This window comes from Nuphar pumila, chromosome 3 (assembly GCF_984573655.1).
Source record: "Nuphar pumila chromosome 3, dmNupPumi1.hap1.1, whole genome shotgun sequence".
Lineage (NCBI taxonomy): Eukaryota > Viridiplantae > Streptophyta > Magnoliopsida > Nymphaeales > Nymphaeaceae > Nuphar > Nuphar pumila.
The window spans coordinates 26191216-26214490 of NC_143251.1; the positions used below are offsets into that span (position 1 = coordinate 26191216).

General features: G+C 41.7%; 1 protein-coding gene across 1 annotated transcript; it reads right to left on the reverse strand.

The window, feature by feature from the left end:
- Positions 1-1731: 1731 nt before the first annotated feature.
- LOC149842367 (uncharacterized) lies at positions 1732-14743 on the reverse strand. The gene is made up of 3 exons (XM_089999088.1): positions 13957-14743; positions 13071-13201; positions 1732-3229 (listed from the first exon to the last, which is right to left on the reverse strand). The coding sequence occupies exons 1-3, from the start codon at positions 14170-14172 to the stop codon at positions 2425-2427; spliced, it is 1152 nt and encodes a 383-aa protein (XP_089855214.1). The 5' UTR covers positions 14173-14743; the 3' UTR covers positions 1732-2424.
- Positions 14744-23275: the final 8532 nt, after the last annotated feature.

Here is a 23275-nt window from a genome sequence, read left to right on the forward strand (position 1 = left end):
TCTTTCTATTTCACTTCAGACTCAAGTTAGCCACAAAAGGTCGAGAGCTTCTCATTCATACTTGGATTTCTACTATGTTTACTTGTTGGAGGAATTATGTTATTCGATAGATCTTGTGACATGGAAGATAGCATGTCATATAATGAGGGAATGAAATCACTTGAATTAACAGACTAGGTAAAAGCCATGGACAAAAAATTAAGTCTATTGAGAAAAAACAAGTTTAGGAATTGACTGATTTATTTGAGAAAAGAAAAGTCATTGGATGCAAATGGATATTAAAAAAAAAAATGAAGTTTTATGGAGGTATAGATAAATTTAAAGTTAGATTGGTAGCTAAAGGTTTTTCTTAGAAAAAATGGTCAGATTATATTAATACATATTCACCCAATGCAAAATTTGTCTCTATAAGGATTTCTTGGCATTGCAAAATTTGTCTCTATAAGGATATCTTAGCCATTGTAGTTCACTATGATTTAGATTTACATCAGATGAATATTAAAATTGCATTCATGAATTATGAGCTTAAGGAAAGCATTTTTATGGAACATCTTGAAGGCTATGCTGTTAAAGGCCAAGAGGATAAAATGTATAGGTTGAAAAAATCCTTATACAAACTCAAGCAATCACCATGTCAGTGGTATTTAAAGTTTCATAAGGTAATTACTATATTAAGATTTATAGCAAATAGATTTGACTATTGTGTTTATGTTTGAAAAAGTGAGAGCAAATTCTGTGTACTCTCAGTATATGTGGATGACATTCTTTTAACTAGAAACAACAATGATATGATTGTCAAGATAAAGTCATGGTTAAATTCTCAATTCGAGATGAAAGACATGGGAGAGACATCCTATATTCTTGGAATCAAAATCATTTAAGGCGAGAATTCTAAACTTTTAATTTTGAGTCAAGAAAGATATATTAATCATATACTCAAGAAGTTTAGAATGATTGTCCAACTGAAGGACAAAAAATGTTGAATGTCCCTTATGCACAAGTTGTTGAAAGCTTAATATATGTTATGTTATGCACGAGGCCTAATATCAACTTTGGTGTTGGCTTCATTAGTCGCTATCAGACTAATTTGAATTAGCCTCACTAACAAACAGTGAAGATAATATTTTGATATTTGGAAGGGATTAAAAACTTGAACTTGTGTTTTCAAAAAACTATCTTAGAATTGGGATATTCTAATGTTGATTTTGTGTTGAACTGAACTTATCTCCAAAAACTGTTGTGTAACTTAGGATACGCAGTATATGCTGGGGATCTGTCTTTTTTTTTTTTTTTGGTAACTGGTTGGGGTCTCCCTTACCCCCACCAAATGCACTTACCAAAATTGCTTTTGTGTTGAACTGAACTTATCTCCAAAAATTGTTGTGTAACTTAGGATACGCAGTATATGCTGGGGATCTGTCTTTTTTTTTGGTAACTGGTTGGGGTCTCCCTTACCCCTGCTGGACAATAAAAAAAAATTTGTTGACAATGATGCTCACGGTCTTATTGGCAACGGAACCCCCACTAGACTATCAGATACAAGCCTACAACTACTGCCCCTGATGATACGGCAATGATGTATCGCCTTACCTTGCCAGTTCAAAGAAATACACCATCATGGTCCTTTTTTTATCGCCTTAAAAAATTGGATAATCCATAGGATAACGAAATTGCTCTGTCGAGATGGCAGTTCATCGCTCGACACAATCATATACCACACAAGCTCTCAGAAAACAAAAGCATAGCATCATCATTTACAATTTTATTGACTGCGATCCAAGCAACAAGTGTTAAAAATTTGCACCATCTTGTTGCGTAACCCAGAGCGTGAGGTTCCACGAGTCAACCAAATCAAGGCGACCCTTGTCAGGTTCCCATTGACCCAACTGCATGCTGGAGCACTCTCTTAAAGCCTTAACCATCTTGGATGCCAAATCATCTAAAACCAACATGACTCACGACGACCTTCACACACACCATGAAAGACAAACCTCTACGTATCCGTTAACATCATTGAAGCAACCAAATTTTCATTATATCCACACAACTTTTCCTAGCATTTAAGAACACCATCCATCAGGTAGAAAACAACCAACCGGTTGAGGCCACCGACTTTGTTACATAAACAGTGATGGAGAATTTGGTATCCTGTGCTGTTGGAAGAATACGATCAGATCAACCAGGCTAACAAGCAATTATGCTGAAGCATGTTCTCTCCCAAACGGGTCTTATTTGTCTTGTTTCGTTATATATGTCTGCTTACCGTATTTATAAAGCTTTGCTTGATGGCGAAGATCCAGTTGACTTGAAGAAGATCCGCTCATAAACCACCTCAAGGCATGAGCTTTCATTGTTAAAATTCATTTATACCTCCTCCAAAGAAGCTTTCTATTGCTAAAATGGTGAAAAGCTGTTCATAAGAGCTTAATCCAGAGCAGCTTTGTTGCGTTTTCCACTTATTGGCTTCGGCAGGCCATCGAATATCGGTATGGTGCTCGCAACTGCTGAAAGAGCCTGTAGATCAGGTTTCAATGTCCATTTAGATACTGACCAGTTTGAAGAAGCGTTATCAAAGGACTCCTGCAGGTTGGAGGTGCTTGATGATCGCCGGACTCCAGAAAAACTATTGGCCATAAAAGTGTCCCCAGCATAATGTGCATGACCATTGACCGAATCCGTGTCCATGCCTGCGAGGTTTACTCTGCTTGCAGATTTTGGCCTCAGTGCCAGACCTTTTCCTGATCTCCCCAACAACCCACCAAAGCTGTCCTCCTTGAGTATTAGCTCTGGGCTTGGAGAAAACAGATCAGTATCAGCCTTCGAACGTCTCCGAACGGATTTCTCGCTTGATCTCTCAATATCATAATCACCAGCTTCTACAACTGGGACATCTGCCATCAATTCACCATTTTCTGTATGGAACCCATTCACCAAGCTTCTGGATTTACTGTGTCGGCCAAAGGATGAATAAGCATCTCCATTTGCCCTGGGTGATGAGAGAGGTTCATCTTCTGAGAGCTGACTTCTCTTTATTCTATACACAGTCATCTCTGTACCTTCGCTGCCACTGCTGCGATTCCCAGAGGATGCCACCAGGCCATAGTAACCCTGTAAACTGCTCATTGCTGGAGACACTTCTCTTTGTGGTGGTTTCAGCTTCAGCGACCGAAAATCTCTTAAAAAATCTTCATGTGGGTACCTCGGAGGTGTCCTTAGGCTGCTCCCATTTCTGAAAAAGAACGTTCATGCTAAGCTGCTATAGATTTACAAATTTGATGAAACACACAGGAGAGCGTAAAGAGTGAAAGGAAAAGAACCACTTAGATGACAAACACGATAAAAAGAAAAGTAACATGAGGCACACTACGCAGCAAGTGTTGCGAGCCCTTTTTGGAGGGAGGATTGTGTTATGGCTTGTGTGATGGTGCACCGGCGCACAAAACCAACACCGAAGTGGTGTGCACTAGTGGTATCAAGTGTGTGGCATGCAATGAGCACTATGTAGTCAAAGGTACCCAGCTGATCCGGTGGCCAACTTTGGGGCTTCGAAACGTGGCTCAGATGGCAAAATCTCTTGTGCACACCCTGGTATATTTCGAAGAGGGCAATGAGGAGAGGTGGCTAACCAAAAATGGGCTCGAATGCACAAAACAGAATGGAGAAATGTGTGGCCAAACTCGGGACTCTGTTCAGCCGATGCACACAGACAGAACAGGGTAGGGCACGCGGGAGGCTGCTCAAGAGAGAGAGCTTGCATACAATGTGCGCAGCAAAGCAGAGGCTAGGGTTGGCACACGGCACAACTACAGGTGCTGTGGTGGGTGGCTGCGACAAGATTCACAGGGTTGCACCGCAGTTGCAGCACACCCTTGCGGAGCATGAACGTGGAAGCAAGTGGTCGAGCGGCAAGAGCAAGGGTGTAGGCAAGCAGTATGCATGTGACACACCGGGCTGTAGCAAGCAGCCACCGCAGATGAGGGAGCACTTGGGACGGGTACTCACAGGTGTGCACGGTAGCGAGACACCCCTCTAGTGCATGACAGAGAGCATGTTTGTTGCGCCCTCAGGAGGCAGCGGAGAAGGACAACAACTATGCACAGTATTGTTAATCTCCTCCTTAGTGTTTTGGGCATTCGTTGAGGCATGGTAAGCCGACCCAATCGAAGGGTCGAGCCCGGTCATCGGGTTCCCCGTCGTCAGGGTCGCCTAAGTGCAAGGCCACCCAAATCTTCAATGATTCCGGCAACCCCATGTGTTGTTTTTCCCTGTTTCCATGTTCCTCAAGGGAGGCTGATCGTGGGCCAGAGCCAAACCCTCGGTTGTACCCCTCTCTTGGCTGCCGGGAGCTCGTGGATGGGTGTGATGGCGTTGGTAGCCTGACCGGATGCATCATGCCCTGCTTTGTCCACCTGTTAGCAGCAGTGACTGTGCCGCTTGTTTTTTATTTCATCGGTGCCTTAGGGCTGCAGTCACTTTGGGATTGTCCACCACCCGACCGATTGGCCGTCGCGTAATTGCGAGTCAGCTACCGTTTGGGAGCCCTCTGCACCTTCCTACACATCGGGGTCGTGTGTGTGCACACCATTGTTGCGTCCTCTATCACCTTCGGCCGCAGGTTGCACAGGCGCCGCAAGCTTTGTGTGTGTGCGCCCCATTGTCACGGTCTTTTTGCTGAGGATTGTGTGGCGCCTAGGATGCAGACTGTAGAGCGGAAGCGGCGCGCTGGAGCAACGCGAGGCAGGCGGTGCGTTGAGAGACAACATTGAGGAGCAGAAGCAAAGTATGGACGGCAACTTTTCAAGGCCATCGTATAGGAGCGGATGCCCAATCAGTGCTCATAGCACTTGGGAGGCAGCTATTGAGGGCCATCGTGTAGGAACAGATGCCCAATCAGTGCTCACAGTACTTGGAAGGCCCCAAGAGGCTAGAGGCTCGTGGGCAAGCAATAACCTGGGAAGGACAACCACACACGAAGCTACAAAGGCGAGCGGTATGACAGGCAATCACCAATGAGCACGAGCAACCTGCAAGCAAACAAGCAAGCACACAAGGTAGTGCGGCAAGGCACCAAGCAAACAACTGAATGGGTGAAGGCACAGTGTCCAAGAAATGCAACTTGTATTCATAAGTTGGCCAAGCGGCACTTACAAACGTGGCACGCGAGGCAGCACGGAGACTCATTGTGAGGCAATGTGAGGTGAGACAGTCTTGGAGAATAGACCTTCGAGGGAAGATCTACCTACCAACGAGTCCCCCTCTAAAGGTATTATGGGTGCTAACACTCCAAGGATAGGAAGAACCCCAAAAACACTTAGAGAACCATAAAAATTCCAAGAGGTTCCGCCTAGTCATGGGGAGGCAACGTGGGCACGTAGCTCATGGCACCACGTCTTCCCCTAAGCTATTTAGAAGGCCATCATAGCCCATTGAAGGGATTTAGGTAGGGTTGTACATGGCTAAATATGTGAAAAAGAGCACCTAGTTATACCATGGCACGTACATACCACAGTCGTGCACGCGGGGCGACGTTCTCCCCCACAGAAAATGTCATCTTCCTCGACTACTATTGCAGCTGATCGTGGTACTCATCGATCTTTACTTCAAATTGGAAGAGCTTCCTAGTGTCCTCCCATGTTGCTTCAGCTTCGAGAAGGTCCTTCCACTTTATGAGGAATTCCTTGTAGTCACCACGTGAATTCTTGCGATGGTTGATGATGTAGTCTACTTCTCAGTTATTTGTGGTTCGAAGTGGTGTCGAGGGGCGCGTTGGTTGGCTTCTACTAGGGTCTTCACCGTCAGGATGGTAGGGCTTGAGCTAACTGACATGAAAGACCGGATGTAGTTAGAAGTGTGTGGGGGTAGTTCCACCCTATAAGCGAGGTCACCAACCTTCTTCGAAATAGTGAAGAGGCCTTCATACTTGCGAACAAGGACCTTGTGGAGTTTCTAAAAGGCACGAATCCTTTTCATGTTGACCTTGAACATCACTTGGTTGCCAACGTCGAAAGCCAGAGGTCGACATTTAGGATCCGCCCACTTCGTCATGAGCGTAGCTGCCTTCTGCAAGAATTCCTTTGCAAGTTTTGTTCTTTCCTACAAGTCACGAACGAACTGATGGGCAAAGGGGGTCTTGCCTGAATAGCGGACAGTTACGGTGTGAGGCGCCAGGGGTTGTTGGCCTGTAGATTCACTTTTCTGCAAGTTGAAACTGAATTGGGACACATCTAACAGTTTCACCAAGTCTCTTTGATTGGCACAGACAAAGTGCCTCCGATAGTCTTCAAGCAGCGCATTCATCCTCTCGGTCTACCTATCTGTCTACAAATGGAGGGTTGTAAAGAAGTGGAGTTCCGACCCCAAGAGTTTGAACACCATAGCCCAGAATCTGCCAATGAAGCGAGGATCGCGATCACTAATGATGTTTTCTGGTAGTCTTGACCACATTCTTGAGAAAGAGTTGGGCAACGTGGTATACGATGCACGTAGGCGGAGCAGGGATGAAGATAACATATTTTGAGAACCTGTCCACCAATACGAAGATCGAGCCGAATCTGTCGACGACCAAAAGTGCTAAGATGAAGTCCATGCAAATGCTCTGCCATGGACGATTGGGGATCGTTAGAGGTTGAAGGAGACCCCAGGTTTCTGATTGTTGGACTTGTCTTGCTGACAAATGAGGCAAGTCCTCACATATTCCTCAATATCGAGGCGCAAATGGGGCTAGTGGCCTTTCGATGATAGCAAGAATGCGGTATTGGCCGTTGTGTCCAGCCCACTTGGTGTCATGGCACTCTTTAATGAGCATCTTCCGTAGTGAACTCCAGTTAGGGATGAAGACTCGCCCCTTCATCAAGATCAGGCCATCTTCAAAGGTATACTTTGTTGTTTTATCGGCCTTGATCAGGTCATAAAGTTGAGGAGCCATAGGGTCATAGCACATTCCCTCACGAATTCGATCAAGGAGGCCATGGTTTACCTGAACAAGAGAGGGCTCTCATTCACTCAGGGCTGCAAGCTCGGCCATCCTGTTGAGTGCATCAGTGACATAGTTGGTACTTCACGACTTGTAGAGTAACGCCATGTCGAATTCGGCAAGGAACTCTTGCCATCGCGCCTGCTTGGGACTTAACTTCTTTTGAGTTTGAAAATAGCTTGTGGTTGTATCATCCATATAGTCCACAAAAGGAGATCCCAGCAAATAGTGACGTCATACCCTAAGGCAAAAAGACTATGGTAGTCATTTCTCGCCTGTGCACGGAGTAGCACCGCTTTGTGTCATTTAGCTTTCTGCTTTCGAAGGCAATGAGGTGGCCTTCCTGCATAATAACACCCTCAATGGCAAAGTCTGAGGCGTTGGTGTACACCTCAAATGGTTTGGAGTGGTCCGGCAACCACAAAATCGGCTCGCTTGTGACAATCGTCTTGAGCTTGTGGAAGGCGGTCTGACAATTTGTTGTCCAGACATACTTCTGATGGTGAGTGGGGCGGTTGCGACCGAGTACCCCAAAATGAAGCGTCGATAGTAGTTGGCCAAGCCAAGGAAAGACCGAAAGTCATGAATCTTGGCAGGGGGATCCTAGTCGTGGATGGCTTGAATCTTCCGAGGGTCCATGTGCAATTGACCCTTGCCAATAAAATGCCCCAAAAACTCGATCTCTTCTTTGTCGAACGCACACTTCTTTTTTACGTATAAGTCGTTGTCCTGTAAAAGTTGAAAGACAAGGCACAAGTGCTCAGCATGCTCCTTCCAATTGTTGTTATAGATAACAATATCGTCAAGGAAGACGACCACGAACTTATCCAAGTATGGATAGAAGAGTTTGCTCATCAATGTCGAGAAAGTAACTGGCGCATTGGTTAAGCCAAAAGGCATTACCAAGAATTCATAGGCACCATACCGAGTTACGCATGTCGTCTTTGATTCGTCACATTCGGCAATTTGGACCTGTCAGTACCCAGACCGAAGGTCAAGCTTCAAGAACATGCATACACTCTCCAGTTGGTCGAACAAGTTTGCCATGAGGGGCAATGGATACTTGTTCTTTAGAGTGATCTTGTTGAGCGCCCGATAGTCCACACATAAACGTTTTGATCCATCGTGCTTAAGCTGAAAGAGCATGGGGGCACCGAAAGGAGCTTTGAAAGGACAGATGATACCGGCTTCGAGCATCTCATCTAGTTGACGACACAACTCCTTGAATTTTTTAAGTGACCAACATGCCAAATTTGGATTTTGGAATAGGGCTAGAATTTATGGATGGCAAGACACTTATGTATTTACGAAGGCGATGGGAGAAATGGCGATTGATAGCATCAAGGGGGATGTGCCCATAGTAATCGTTAGGCCTAGCGTAGTAGAGAGCACATCAAATGAACCCTTCCCTGGATGGATGGAAGGAAATAGATAAGGAAAGTGACACAATTTTCCTGCTTTTAACTTCCTCTTTCATGCTGCCTTTTTTTATTATTTGTGACCCTTTTGTATCTCGATTTCATGGCTGCCACTCATAATGGGTTTGATCGCAGAATGATGGATCACATCATTTTATATTATGGAAAGGGCCAAATTTCCTGCTTTCTACCAAACCCAAAAGGAGTCCTCTCTCTCTCTCTCTCTCTCTCTCAAGTGTGCAAATGGGTCCACTTGAGACTCAATTATAGTCAAGTTTAACTCGAGTAGAGTCTGAGACTAGATTAAGATGCAGTAATTCCAACGATTGGATAGTTGAAAAATGCCTAAACCTGCTCAAAAGGGCTCTACCTTCTTGGCTAGAGGCAACCCTGGTTTGTCACTTGACATGGGACAACAATGGTTTTCAACCCAAGAGGGTGTCACTTGTCACAAGGTTGAAGCTGGTTGTACTCCCCAGCCAAAAGAAGCCTGGCAATGTGTTGTCTATGATGGCAGGAGATCAGGTGTAATCACATTGCACACTTAAGTGTGCCCCTTAATTGATCTGCCCTCCATCTTCTGTTGGCAAAAAAATTATTTGTTGGTATTTTTTACATTTATTAAAAAATAGCCGATTCAGGCCTGCAGCGTATCGAAATTCTGCCGATATGATCATCATACCAACGAAGAAGAAGAAGGAAGTCACCCGAGGTAACGCCCCGCCCGCTTCTCTCTCGCCCCTTCTTCTTCTTCTTCTTCTTCTTCTTCTTCTTCTTCTTCTTCTTCTTCTTCTTCTTCTTCTTCTTCTTTTCTCTCTATCTCTCATCCTAATTCCTCCTCTTCCTCTTCCTCTTCCTCTTCCTCTTCCTCTTCCTCTTCTTTTCTAGTTTTCTTCCTGTCCCCCCTCTTCTTCTTCTTTTCCTCCTATCTCCGCTCTTCTTCTTTTCCTCTGTCTCCCTTATTTTTCAATCTTCTTCTTCTTCTTCTTCTTCTTCTTCTTCTTCTTCTTCTTCTTCTTCTTCTTCTTCTTCTTCTTCTTCTTCTTCTTCTTCTTCTTCTTCTTCTTCTTCTTCTTCTTCTTCTTCTTCTTTCTCCCTTCTTAGAAAGGTAGTGATTACTAGTTTACTTGTTCATTTTTTACTTGTTTTAGCTCTACCTGTGTAGCTTAATTATTAATATTCATTTCACTATTGTTCTTATGTGTGGTTATGTGCAGTTATGAAGCTTATTTATTTTTTATGCAAATATTTTGTAGTTTTTGTTATGTGATGCTTTGATTTAGTGAATTTGTGGTTTGGAGTTTGATTATTTGCATTCACATTGTAGAAAATAATGTGTTATATTCAATATTTAAAGTATTAATTTAAAAAAAACACTAAAAAACTTGTAGGACCTGCGAGTCAAGGGTTGGACGATCTAAGCCCGAGTCACGTGTTTGCCAACTATGTCAGTTCTTAACATTATAAAAGGTTTTTTATCGAGAAATCTCTCACTTCCTATCCTGCCTTCCTCTCCTCAAACCCTAGAACTAGGCCACCGCTGGCAGCTCTCTCTCTCCAAGGCGAGCTCAAACCCTCTCTTTGTCTCTCTTTCCCTCTCGTCGAGGTGATCTCAACTGCTCAACACCTCAACCCTCTCTCTCTGCCTCGCTCACTGAAGAGAGGGCCTTCTTTATCCTGTTTGTGTGTGTGTGTGTGCGTGCAGTGTGGGCATTGTGGGACTGACTGTGGACAACAAAAAAACCCACATTTAGGTGTCGTGGCTGGTGTTGGTCTTTAGGCCTGGCACGGGTCTTAGTGAACCACGAGAAGTTGGTGAAGGTCCCACAGGTGGCACTTCCTCCAGAAAGGCCTCTGGTCACCAGCAACCTCTTAGGAAGCTTTGGCTAATGCATTGGATGGAGACCGGCTACGTGGAGGTACCCAGACTCTTGCTAACCTTACGGAGAGCTTGAGGCTTCTCCTCAGCAGAACCACATTGTGCAGCCGTTAGGGAGCTCTACAACACGTTAATGGAGAGGTGGGAAGGTGAAGAAGAAGAGAATTAGAAAAAGGAAGGTGATCTAGAGAGACCCTAGCCTAAGCTCCAAAATTTGAACGCTCAACAAAATGCATTGTACATTATTGAATTCAAAGTATTACAAGTTTGAGATGCCTTCCCAAAATGGCATGGAATGGCTTTTATACATGCCAAGATCCCTTGTCCCCAATTTCCCCTTATGAATTACAAAAATCTCCAACAGATCCTAGCTATTATAAGTTCCAAACCAACCCAACTTATGTGGCACAACTCCCCAACTCTCCAGGCTAACTTGGCCTAACCTCACAATCAACTTTGGACTACTTGGCAAACCACCCCAACAACCTTGTGCTCACATGGCTTCAACTCCAACAACCTGAGCTGACTTTGGAATCATCTCCAAAATAGTTTAAAAACTCACCAGGTCAACACAGTGACTCGGTTGACTCGGCCTGGATCACCCAGTCACGGGGTCAAAAATGAGTACAAACTCGTTTTGTACAAAACTCGACCGAGTCACTGAGTTGACCCGGCCGAGTCATGGGCGAGACATGCATGTATATACATACATAATATATTTTTATATATAATTACATATATTATGTGAAATATAATATAATATAAATATATGTATATTATATATAAAAATATGGTTATACATGTATTAATAAAATTATACATTAAATATATTATAAAATATCATATAATGCATATTATATATAATATATTGATAAAATACTATAAATTATACATAGTATATACATATATTTATATATTTTATATAAAATATAAAGTTAGCATGAATCGGCCGAGTCATGAGTAACTCAAGGACGAGCCCAGTGACAAGTCAATGAGTTTTAAAATTGTGATCTCCAACAACCTCATGCTAACGTGGACAACTTCCCAACAACCTTGCCACTTGGCTTGAACTCTCTTTGGGTTTGGTGCCAACTTGGGCTTAACCCTTTGGTGTGTCTTTCCCTTTGGATAAACCCGGGTTGTAGGTTAATGTGCAATACGTTTGGGCGACTATGCACATGTCTCGACAACGAGGGACTCTACGTGTTGTGTGTGCAGGGCACGCAGAGTAGTCAAGGCCTGCAACAGGATGACATTGTTGCGCGAGTGGGAGTGCCGGTTAAAACTGTTCGTCTAGATGGACTCCTTGAAGTGGTGGCATTGTTTGTAATTGGGGTGTGCTCGGTGTGGGCGACCCATGCGATGGAAGGGAGCATGAGTTACACCATGGTGAAGGCTTTTTCCCTTAGGTAGTGGGAAATGGCTGAGGTGATGGTGGCCCAGCCAATGAGGGTTAGGCAACCGGCTGGGGTGTGGGGGTGAAGAGGGACAAGGAGAGAGGATGAGGTAAGGCTGAAGTAATTTGGTGGAGTCAAAGATGGAGGCTGTGTTGGGCGTATGTGAGACAGAGATGGAATAGGCCAAGGGAGATGAGGTGGGGCTAACGTGATGGTGAGGTAAGGCTATGGAGGGTAGGTATGGGTGATGATGGCAAGGAAAGGTGAGAGGGAGGCAAGGTAGGTATATATATATATATAGAGAGAGAGAGAGAAAGAGAGCGAGAGAAAGTGGGAGCTGCGCAACTACCTACGGGATCATGCTGGTCGTCCATCGCAGGGCATGATGGACGGCTAGCGCAAATAACACAGAAAAAATGCTGAAAAACGAGTTTTTCTGCATTGAAAAGGAATTAGCGGCACTCAAAACCACTGCTAAAGCCTATAAAGGATGCACCCATCCTTTTAAAAATGAACTTAAGCAGTGCTTAGAAAGCGCCACTAAAGCCATTTTTTGGAGTTTTTGACGCTGCTTCAGTGTTTTTTAGCAGAAAAAATGCTGAGCATCATCTATCACACCCGTGATGGAAGCTCAGCAGTGTCCCGCAGGTGTGTGTGTGTATATATATATATATATATATAGAGAGAGAGAGAGAGAGAGAGGGATGATGATGGCTAAGGGGAAATGGCAATGTGCCTAGAGGATGATTGATGCTGTCATCCACCAATCATCAACCATGGCCATGGGAGTGTGTGAAAGGGGGAGAAGGCGTTGGATAGAGGTTCTTACGGCTAGTAGAAGGGAAGCTCTCTAACACTAACTATACTAACGCTACACTAACCCTAGCTAATTACTCTAGCTTCTAATTTCATTTCTCAAGCATAATCCTTACAGCCCTAATGTGAGCTATTTTTAACGCTCACTTTCACTACAAGACAGAGACACTAAAGGACAAGAAAGCAATGCATGGGAAAATAAAGCCAAAAACCATAAACTGAAAATGAACCTAAGACTCAAGGCCGAATCCCTTGTGGGACTCGAGGCCAAGTAAGGGGAGCTTGTGCATGCTAAGGGGAGATTCTCCACGTGGGTCTGCATCAGCAAGTGACGGGGACATGAACACATGCACAAGGACACAGGCATGCATATACACAGACAAGATTAATTTCTGATAATGCACGAATAACCAATTTTAACTCCTTTAAGATATCAACAGCCAGAGGCACCTCACGAGGAAAGGTGTATCTTTACATACAACAAAATTCTCATGAATACTCGGTGAAGACTCAAAGTAAAATTGACACACAAAACAAGAACAATGCAGTGTCTAGAAAAATAACTGTGAGGGAGGGAAGAGCAGTACTCTTGGTTAGCAGAACCATCTGATAAGATTGGAGATGGGGGGTGCCTTCCTGGTAAAGGTATATGCAGTGATTTGTGAGCGAACATTTGAAGATCTGTAACCAAACCATTTAGGCGTTTTATGTCCGAGACCTGACAACAAAAGGACCTCAAGGTCACAAGCTAGTTGTATCCATAAAATACAGGAAGCTTCCTATAATAAAAACATAGTCAAGTATATAAGGAGAAATAGTGATGCACTGATTGATCATTCATCAGCCCCTTGATAAGAACAAGAATTCATGCTAACTGGAACAATAACTTCTGTAATATATTTGACAGTGGCAAAGGCCATGATTCTTTCATGAATTTGAACAAAAAAGAAAGAAGTCTTCTTTGAGAAAGAAGATGTTTTAACGAAATGTCATGACCTTCAGAAATTATATGGAAAAGTGAAAAACTCAAACTTTCAAACATTCAATGAGTTCAATTTCAAGTTATTTTGAGTTGTTACGGCCAACAGCCATATGGGAACATTAGCAACGTTCACCATCAATTTTTCCACCCTCATAAGCAACTGTCGGATACTAATTGAGATCGGCCAGATGGCATGTCCTGTCTGTTATGAACTCCATTTGATGAACCTTCCAGTTTAAACACTCGGAAATCAGAATAACAGTTCCAAATTTTCTGCACTTGAACAAATTCATTAATGACATACTGCCTGTATGTCCTTTTAAGGAATTGATTCAATGGCAGTGATCTAGCTTAAACATCCATACCACAAATTGCAACCACGAGAACTCTTGTGATTCATGAATAGGTAAACTAATCGAAAAGGACCGGTTTCCAAAAGGCAACGGAAAAGAAAGCCTTGGCATGAGGATAAATGAAAAAAAAAAACTCACCTCTACACCATATTTGATGGCTATACCAACAAGAGTATCCAACTTAGAAACACGATGCTCGATGTAATTGACACGAGAAGATGATGACGATGTTGAAGATGAAGGAACCGATGAAGAATTCGACGCCATAGGATTCGATCTCAAGTTAGAAAAATCACCAGAAATCGCCCGATAAATCTCATCTCGATTGCCTATATCCATGGCCAAATCAATCATTCATACGGCTCTCCCCCATCAAAAAAACTTGTTTAAAGTATCCCCAAATTGCAAAACTACCTCCGATAGACAGATTACTTCAACGATCCGACTACTACCCCCAGCAATCACACTGATCCGACCATGCAGGAGAAAACTCGAAAAGTTTCACATGTCTACACCATAGATCAAAGGCAATATAGCGATTTAATCAACATAAAAATCGAAATTACATCTCTACACCCAGAGTCCACCACGAAACCGCCTCATCTCCTCTTCCTCATCCAAACACTCAACAAGCCCCTTGCGTGACGGCGTATGCCCGACCGACGCCGAACCTCCGGAACTCACTACGAGAGAAATGATTCTCCGGTCAAATTTCCCCCGATCTGGGCGTGCGGGAGCGGAATCCGGCGTACTCGCGCTACTTATGCCGTGGATCGCCGGAAAGCAAGCTGAATCTCCGCCATCGGCGACGGAAAACTACAGAGATCTCGATCAATCGTGCCCAAGAATCCACGGATCGGAAGACTCTCCCGAGCGTCCAATAGGAAGGAAGCCCGATTTCCCTCAGAAACCGCCTCTTCTGAATACTTCTCAGTGAGAGAGAGAGAATACAAATAATGATGCGAAAGATTATGATGATGATGAAAGGTTACTTATAGCCTTGAGAATATACAATATGACGCTTGCATCCCTACGTTGAGGTGCAGACGTGGCGAGTGAGTATCCAATGTCACAAAGATAAGCGAATCACGGAAGACACGGATTGCGGGTTCGACTCGCAAGTTCGTAATCTTTTCAGAAAATAAGACACGAGAATAAAAAAAAAAAATAGTCAATAAAAACTATTTTTGATATCTTTAGTATTTGAAAATGTTTTATCATGAAATATTATTGAAAGTAATAAAAAATTATCTAAAATATTGGATAGTAAAAAAGCTGAGCGAGACGAGGTTGGTGTGTTCAAGCTTGGCTCGCTATTGTAGCCAGCCAAGCTGAGTTAGCACTCATAAAAAGTTCGAGTTAAAAAAGAGTTAAGTTCGAGCTGACTTGTTTATAAGAAAAAATACATTGTTTTAGAGTTAGAAGAAATAGGATTACAAAAAATACATGTAAAATATATTTTTGCTGCCTACAAGTCGGATCGAATCGAATCGAGCCGAGCTGAGTACATGTGGTTCATATTCAGCTTGTGAAGCCTATTTTACGAGTTTGAATGAGCTCTTTACCAAAACTGAACATGGCCACGAGCAGCCTGGCTTGTTTTTCAGCCCCATTAAAGGGTATGGGTCAGGTATGGATTGAATCATTCTTGGCCCCAAATTGTATCAATTTTTGGTAGGTTGGGTCTAGTTATTCATCCACATTAGGATCTTTCACAATAATCCGGATCGAATCTCTGTCTCTGTGAACTGGATTTGGGTACTGGATTAAATCTAAATTAGGTTGTGCAGACCTAACAAAATTTGGATCCATGTCTGGCAAAACTGATAGAATGGGGTTTTGAATCTGACCAAGATTCAGATCTCTACTAACCAGATCAGTTAATATGGGTCAGTCGTGGTCAAACCACTATAGGAACTCTGACCGCGACCGTAAAAGAGGGCGCAGGGGAGTTAGGAAAATGGAGTTCTGGCCAATTTATTGGTCCTATTGGATCTAAATAATAACCAAATTATCCAAATCCGATATATTTGGATCTATCATTGCCGTGTCGAGGTTCCAAAGTAGGTCAAAGACTCAAACTTTACATGTGAAGTAGTTTATTGGGAGTTCCATTTACTAAATTTTGATAATGGATCTGGGTTTAGAAACCTCCAAGAAAAATCCACTAGTTCCTTTGTTGTGTTTGGATTAGCTGGACTTAGTATTCATATGCGAAATTCCATTGCAGCTCACACATTTCAACTCTTCTCCAAACACATTGGAGGTTGGAATTATGGCTTTCATAAACAGAACCCTATCATATTTCACCAATTTCAAGGAGTCCCGTGACCTGGGAAATCCAACTTCATTGGATTAATGAGTCAGTATACAAACAGCTACTCAAACCTGACTCAATGGATTCAGGTCATTGGATATATAAACCAGACCCGATTCATATATATCCCTATCCCTATAGAAGGGGAATGGGTTTCTAGATTTGGGGAAATTTTTTGTGATATTTTTGCAGATTTTTACAAGCAGTAAACCAGAATATAATGTAGCCTATTTCCAATATATTGTGGTATTATCATGATTTTTGCATATTTTTAAATGTTAATTGTTTTACAGATTTTTTTTTAGTTTTTTGTAATTTTTTACCTAATAATATACGTAAACTTTCTTGATATTTCCAAAAAAACAAAGATTTTTAACTTTCTTAATGGAGAAACGATAAATTAATTGAAAAGATAGTCAAATATCTAAGAAAACAAGGAAATTATGGTGAATTCGTACATGATGGATATGAATGACGATTTTGCAATATCTGAGGGTACTCCTGGCAATGCCCATTTTCATACGCGATGTTCCCTGTCTACAAGAAAATTGAGCACCAAATTTTCGTCATAAAATGATTGGATTTACATGTCCAATGTCAAATTACCAAAATGTTATTAATATTGGTTCAAATGCCACCCCCCCCCACACACACACAAAAAAAAAAAACTCACGTTTCCCTGCCATGAGACTACGGTTATTTTCCGTATAAAAAAAGGAGATGAAAATGACTAAAATACCCTTTTCTACTGCTGACAGTATAGGTAGGGCTAGCTCGTATCACGTTCCTGGGACCCACGAAAACGCGTCGCCATCTGTAGACCACAAAATCTGACATAGATGAAGGGCATAATCGTCATTTTGTAATATTTTATTGATAGAGTAGTTCCTTGACGGTCGGGGGACTCTCGTTCGAAACCTGCGAGAAGCAATTTCTTATTGCTTGTCAACTTGGTTCATACCATAGGAATAAAAAATATATATTTAAAAAAAAAATTGTATCAGCAGCTTCTAGAAGGCTGGTCCTCCGAGTCCCTAGCAATGGATGGGAATGGGTTGAAATTCTAACCGTGATCCAAGATGGATCCAATCTATATAGTTGGATACAGATATCTGAATCCAGGTTAGATCCAAGACGTATATCCTTGGTTTTGCCAGTCGACAGAATATTTGTTATACCATTCCGCAGAAAACTAATATATGTTTATCGAGTTTCGCCCAAACCAATGATACAAATACTCATATCATATCTAGCTTATGATTTCTTCAAGTTGGATTTGAATCTCTACCCGGACCAGCTTATAAAAGCCAGCCAGTGCAAAACTTTATGGGTACGTTGGATTACCTTGGATCTTTGAGGAGACCCGATGTTTCATGGATAGAGGTGTGGGGCTCCCGCCTTGATCCAACGACCAATCAAACAAAGGATTTAGACCGATTTTAAGTTGTTGTTTTGGCGGGGGCAGGGGGCGAGGGGGTTTCGGATTAGAGATCCTTGAATCTCTAATCCGAGGGTCTCTAGTTAAAATACATTGGGTCTTATATCCAAGGTAATTAAATGCACAAGGGCGTTTCGGATTAGAGATCCTTGAATCTATAATCCAAGGATCTCTAGTTGAAATACATCTTGTCTTATATCCAAGGTGAGAGCAGGGGATCCAAGGAGCATATGTGTCATTGCTAAGTGTCATATCCATTCACGTGACACCATTTTATGCGGGGCCGGAACTTTAAAATTGTGGGCCCCATGTGATTCGCTTTGGCACTGTTATCATCGCAAAAAAAAATTCCTTCGTCTGCGAGAGGGAGAAACGATTATGCAAGTCAAACTCGACCAAAGTTTTGAAAATTGGTTTTGAAAATCACTTGCCTCCGTTTTGAAAATTTATGGAAAAATTTCGTGGAATAAGATCCGCTTATCGGTAGGGATGGCAGTGGACCGGGGGAAAGCGGGGCCCCGCCCCGCCTCGCCCCGTTTGGACCGGGGATGGAGGGTATGAAACGGGGATGGAGGCGGGGACGAAGGTTAAAATCCATCCCCGTCCGGGGGTGGAGGCGGGGATGGACGTGCACGTTCCCCCGCCCCGCCCCGCCCCGCCCCATCCCCGCCCCATCCCCGCCCCGGCCCATCCCCGCCCCGGCCCCGGCCCATCCCCGTCCCGGCCCCGCCCCGCCCCATCCCCGTCCCGGCCCCGCCCCATCCCCGCCCCCAACCCTTATACTCTTAGTTGTTTTATTTACTAACCCTAACTTCCTAATCCTAACCCTGGAGCCGCCGAGCAGGGCCATCGTCTCTTCCCCTTCCCCAATCCCCATCCACACTGTCATTGGAGCCGGGCTGTCGCCGACCACCATTGGCCGTCGCCGACCACCGTTGGCCGTCGCCGACCATCTCCTCCCTCTTTTCTTTTTCCTTTCCCCGTCTGTAGCCTTGCATCGTCGGAGCAGCGTAAGTTCTCTTTTAGCTTGAATAGTTTAGAGCATAGCGCCCGCTTGATCATGAGTAGGTCAGGTGATAAGAGTAACTACTTGCTTGGCCTGGGTGGGATAGGTGATCAAGCGTTAGCCTTTGTTACTTTGCAAATTGAAAGGGGTTAAAATATGGTAGAGAGCAAGCAAGGTAGCTTGTCGAGAAAAAGAAAAACAGGAATTTTCCAAAGCTGATATTTGAGAAATGTGGATTTTTGAATCTTCTATTAGTAGAAATGTTAAGAATCTTGGAAATTTTGCACACTTGGTTTCATGTAACCACTCCCTAGATTTGATGAAAATCTGGAACTTTTTGTTGGTATTTGGTAGTACATAAATAGTTGGAATGACAAAAACCGTGACAATGTGACTTTTTTACTTTTTTTTTATCATCCAAATGTACCCTAAGTTTAAAATCCTAGGTTTCGTGAAGGATGCTTCCTTTTCTTAATGCTTTTACTTCATGGCTTGGATACCATTCTTCTTGTTAGTCTATAAGTCACCATGTGAGGCGATTTTCTGATTTATGCAAGTGACCACAAAAATCTAACTCGATTAAATGAAGATGTATGAAAGCAATTGAATCCAAGCTAATTTTTCAAGAAATTCATTCTGTCAATGTTTCCTGATTAAATTACGATAAATTATATAAAGTAATCAGCTAGAAATATTTTCTGGGCAGCTTACAATTATGCTTACTAGTGCAACTATAATTTGGTTTGCGAAACACCTGGTTCAATGCTATTTCTAGAATGTCCGAGCCCTAAGATTCCCTTGTTCTTAAAACTTGGTTGTTTTATTTTTTGTTGCCACATGCAAAATCGTCCACCTTGACATGGTCATAACCCTTAGGCCAGTCCAGATGCATCTTTGATATCAAATGTGCTCAAGTTGACCTGTACCTTGAATGTACTATGATAATCATGCAAGCCTGACTGGAATGCTTTTGCATTTTTCAACTGCATTTCTTGGGGATTAATTTAAAGTTGTAAGGATTAATCCATGGTTGGTAATAGCTTGTCCTTAAAGGTCATGTTTTTTATTTTCTAGTCTGGTTGTCTGGATCTGTACATTGCTATAAATCGTGGTAAGTTTATAATGATATTTTCCTTTTATTTGGAGTACAGTGAAAATATTTGGATATACTAAATATTCAGCTTGGACTGTATGATAATTATGTGTCACTCTACTACTTGATAGCGTGCCTTTCTCTTTATTAAATATTTTTCATCGAAGTTTCAAGCTTATTGCACCTGCTAACATCCAAGCCATTTTCAATTTTGGTTGGTTTCGGTTGGTTCAAGTTGTTTCTGTATAAAATTTAATTATGGAGAAATCAATTAAAGTTCATATCTGATAAGCAGTCTGAATATTTGTTGATAGTCTCTTTTTTGTGAATGTTTTGTAGATCTATAAGTTGGTGGCCAGTAATTTGATATGGAAGAGGAAGAACCATTAACCAATAAATTAAGTTCTCAACCTTCCAGTTCACATAGTATGTCTCAAGCTCTGGTTACACCAGTTGATAGCAACCATGTTTCAATGGAAGATAATGAAGATCAATCAACTGATTCAGGTAGATTTGCACTTGAACAGACAAGTAGGCATAAATCAGTTGTATGGAAACATTTCACTAGGAAAAAGATTGGTGGAAAGGATAAGTCAGAGTGCAATCATTGTCATAAATGTCTTGCTGGTGGTGCCAAGGCTGGAACTACTCATTTGCATGATCATATTAAGATTTGTCCTAGGCTTAAGCATAATAATATGAAGCAATATATTTTGGCTACAAACAATGCTACAGTGAATGCCGAAAAAACAATAGAGAATTGGCAATTTGTTCAAGATGCTGGAAGAAGGGATCTTGCTATGATGATTATTCTACATGAATATCCTCTTAGTATGGTTGATCATTATGGGTTTAGAAAATATTCTAATACTCTTCAACCCTTGTTCAAAATGATTACTCGAAACACTGTAAAGAAAGATATTCACAAAATTTATAATGTGGAACGAGACAAGACAATAAAATTGTTGGAAAAAACTAAGAGTAGAATTGCCATCACTACAGACATGTGGACATCTTCCAATCAAAAGAAGGGATACATGGCTATCACTGCACACTTCATTGATAATTCTTGGAGATTGCAAAGTCGAATCATAAGGTACTTGTCAAATGTCAATCATTTTTTTTTTAATTCTTACTAACATGTTTTTGCAATATCAATATTTAATCGCCTTATTAAATTATGTTCAGGTTTTTATATGTACCTTATCGACATACCAAAGAAGTTCTTGCTGAGTGTTTGATGGATTGTTTGTTTGAGTGGAACCTTGATAGAAAGTTGATAAGTTTGACGATGGATAATTGCACCACTAATGATGCAGTTGTAGATATTTTATTGGATAAACTTCCATTTGGTTCATTAATATTACATGGACGGTTGTTTCATATGCGTTGTTGTGCCCATATTCTCAACTTGATTGTCCAAGATGGTTTGAATGTGATTGGAGAAAGAATTGAAAGAATTCGTGATAGTGTTGCTTATTGGACATCATCTCCCATGAGAATACAAAGATTTGAAGAGTCTGCTCATCAAATGCATATTTCAATTACCAAAAAACTTGCTCTTGATGTTAAAACTCGATGGAACTCAACTTTTATCATGCTTCAAACTGCTTTGCTTTATAAAGATGTTTTTACTCGTTTGACATATCGAGATCTCCACTACAAGCGTTGTCCGACGGAAGAGGATTGGGAGGTGGCACAAGACAATTGTGAGAAATTAGAGTTATTTCATCGTGCAACAGAATTATTTTCAGGTACAAAGTATCCTACAGCAAATGCCTACTTTCCAACTATTTGTGGGATTAGAGTTGAGATGACTAAGTGGCTAAATGATCCAAAAGATGTTGTGAAAAACATGGCGCTTAGAATGCTAGAAAAATTTAATAAGTATTGGAGTGTGATCCATGGTATTATGGGAGTGGCCACTGTTTTAGATCCAAGATACAAGTTGAGCATGTTGGAATATTATTACAAGAAGATTTATGGAGACAATGAGGCTTTAAATGAAATTATGAGGATTAAGAATCTTTGTGTGGAGTTGATTAGTGAATATGAAAAACAAGAAAACAACTCCAATGAACCTGAACTTTTTCCTCCTCCTCCTCAATCAAGTATTGGATCCAAATGTTCACTAATTGATGATCTTTCTGACTTTGATAAGTTTATACAATCTAAAGATATTGAAAAAGCATGTGGGAGATCAGAATTTGAACATTACTTAGAAGATGGGATGATGCCAAGAACTCCAGATTTTGATATACTATCATTTTGGAAGTCAAGTGGTCCCAAGTATCCTCTTCTACAAATGATTGCAAAGGATATATTTGCCATTCTTGTCTCCTCAGTTGCTTCAGAGTCTGCTTTTAGTACAGGCGGAAGGGTGATCAGTCCACATCGTAGTAAACTCCTTCCAACTACAGTAGAGGCTTTGATGTGCTCTCAAAATTGGTTGTGGGCTGAAGCACGAGGTAATGAAATTTCATTTTTTTATAATTAGTGAATGCTTATGTTATAATGTATAACTAATGCATTATTTTTAATTTATAGGTTCATCATCATCGAAGGATCCACAATGTTACACATTCTTAGAAGATATGGATGTGGTAAATTTTATTCTTTTACTCACTTCTTTTATCTGCTACTATTACTTGTTAACAAAATCTATTTTGTTTGGTTCATAGGAAAGTGAAGTAGAAGATACAAATGCTATCAATGCTGATGATATTTAGAGTTTAATGAGCTAATGGTAATTCTTTGATGTTCAACAAAATCACTTAATGTTGTATTGCAGCTAATGATATAGTGCATTTGACTATTCCACAGGTCTTGGTTGTAAGAAATGACTTGAAGATGGGGAAAGGGAAGATTGCTGCTCAATGAGTTACAAACTTACACGAGTTGCCTTTATTCATGAAAGTTCCTGTAGATGACACAATTTTACTTCTGCCAGGGTGAGTGCTCAGACCTATGCGGTATCTCAGTGAAACATCTTAATAGGTCTAGCTGTGGATTTGCTGATGCTTAAGCTGTTCATGCATGTAATTTGTAAGGAGATGCCCTTAGTTTGATATATAGTCTCGTTAGTAGGCCAAGCTGGACGTTCAATGGTTATCTGCTGTATGCTTGATTAAAGAGAATTTTGGCTACTATAGCCCATGATAGTTGATAAAGTTCACAAAATCCAAGTAGGTCACTTGTTAGAACTTATCTTCAAGGATTATTCTGTCCAATCTAAAATAGCTTTGATATGTAAGTGTTTGGTTCACATATGCTGACTACTTATAACAGTTGCTAAAGAAAGACTGCTGATTATTTATGTACCATTGAGATAAGGGCATGTTGCTACATTAACCAAGTTAATGTAAATCCAATGCTATCTAGATATTGTGGCCAAGTTCCATTTCTTGGATCCTGAACCAAAATGTTATTTGGAGACGCCTAGAAGTCCGACACTTTTGTGTTCAGTCATGTTTGATACTGACACCGACACCAACACTTCTTGACATGGGTTGGCATGATTATTTTCTAACTTTAAAGTGCCCAATACTATTGGTATGCTAGATATGGCATGTCATATGGTGAATAGTGATGATCTCTAGCAGA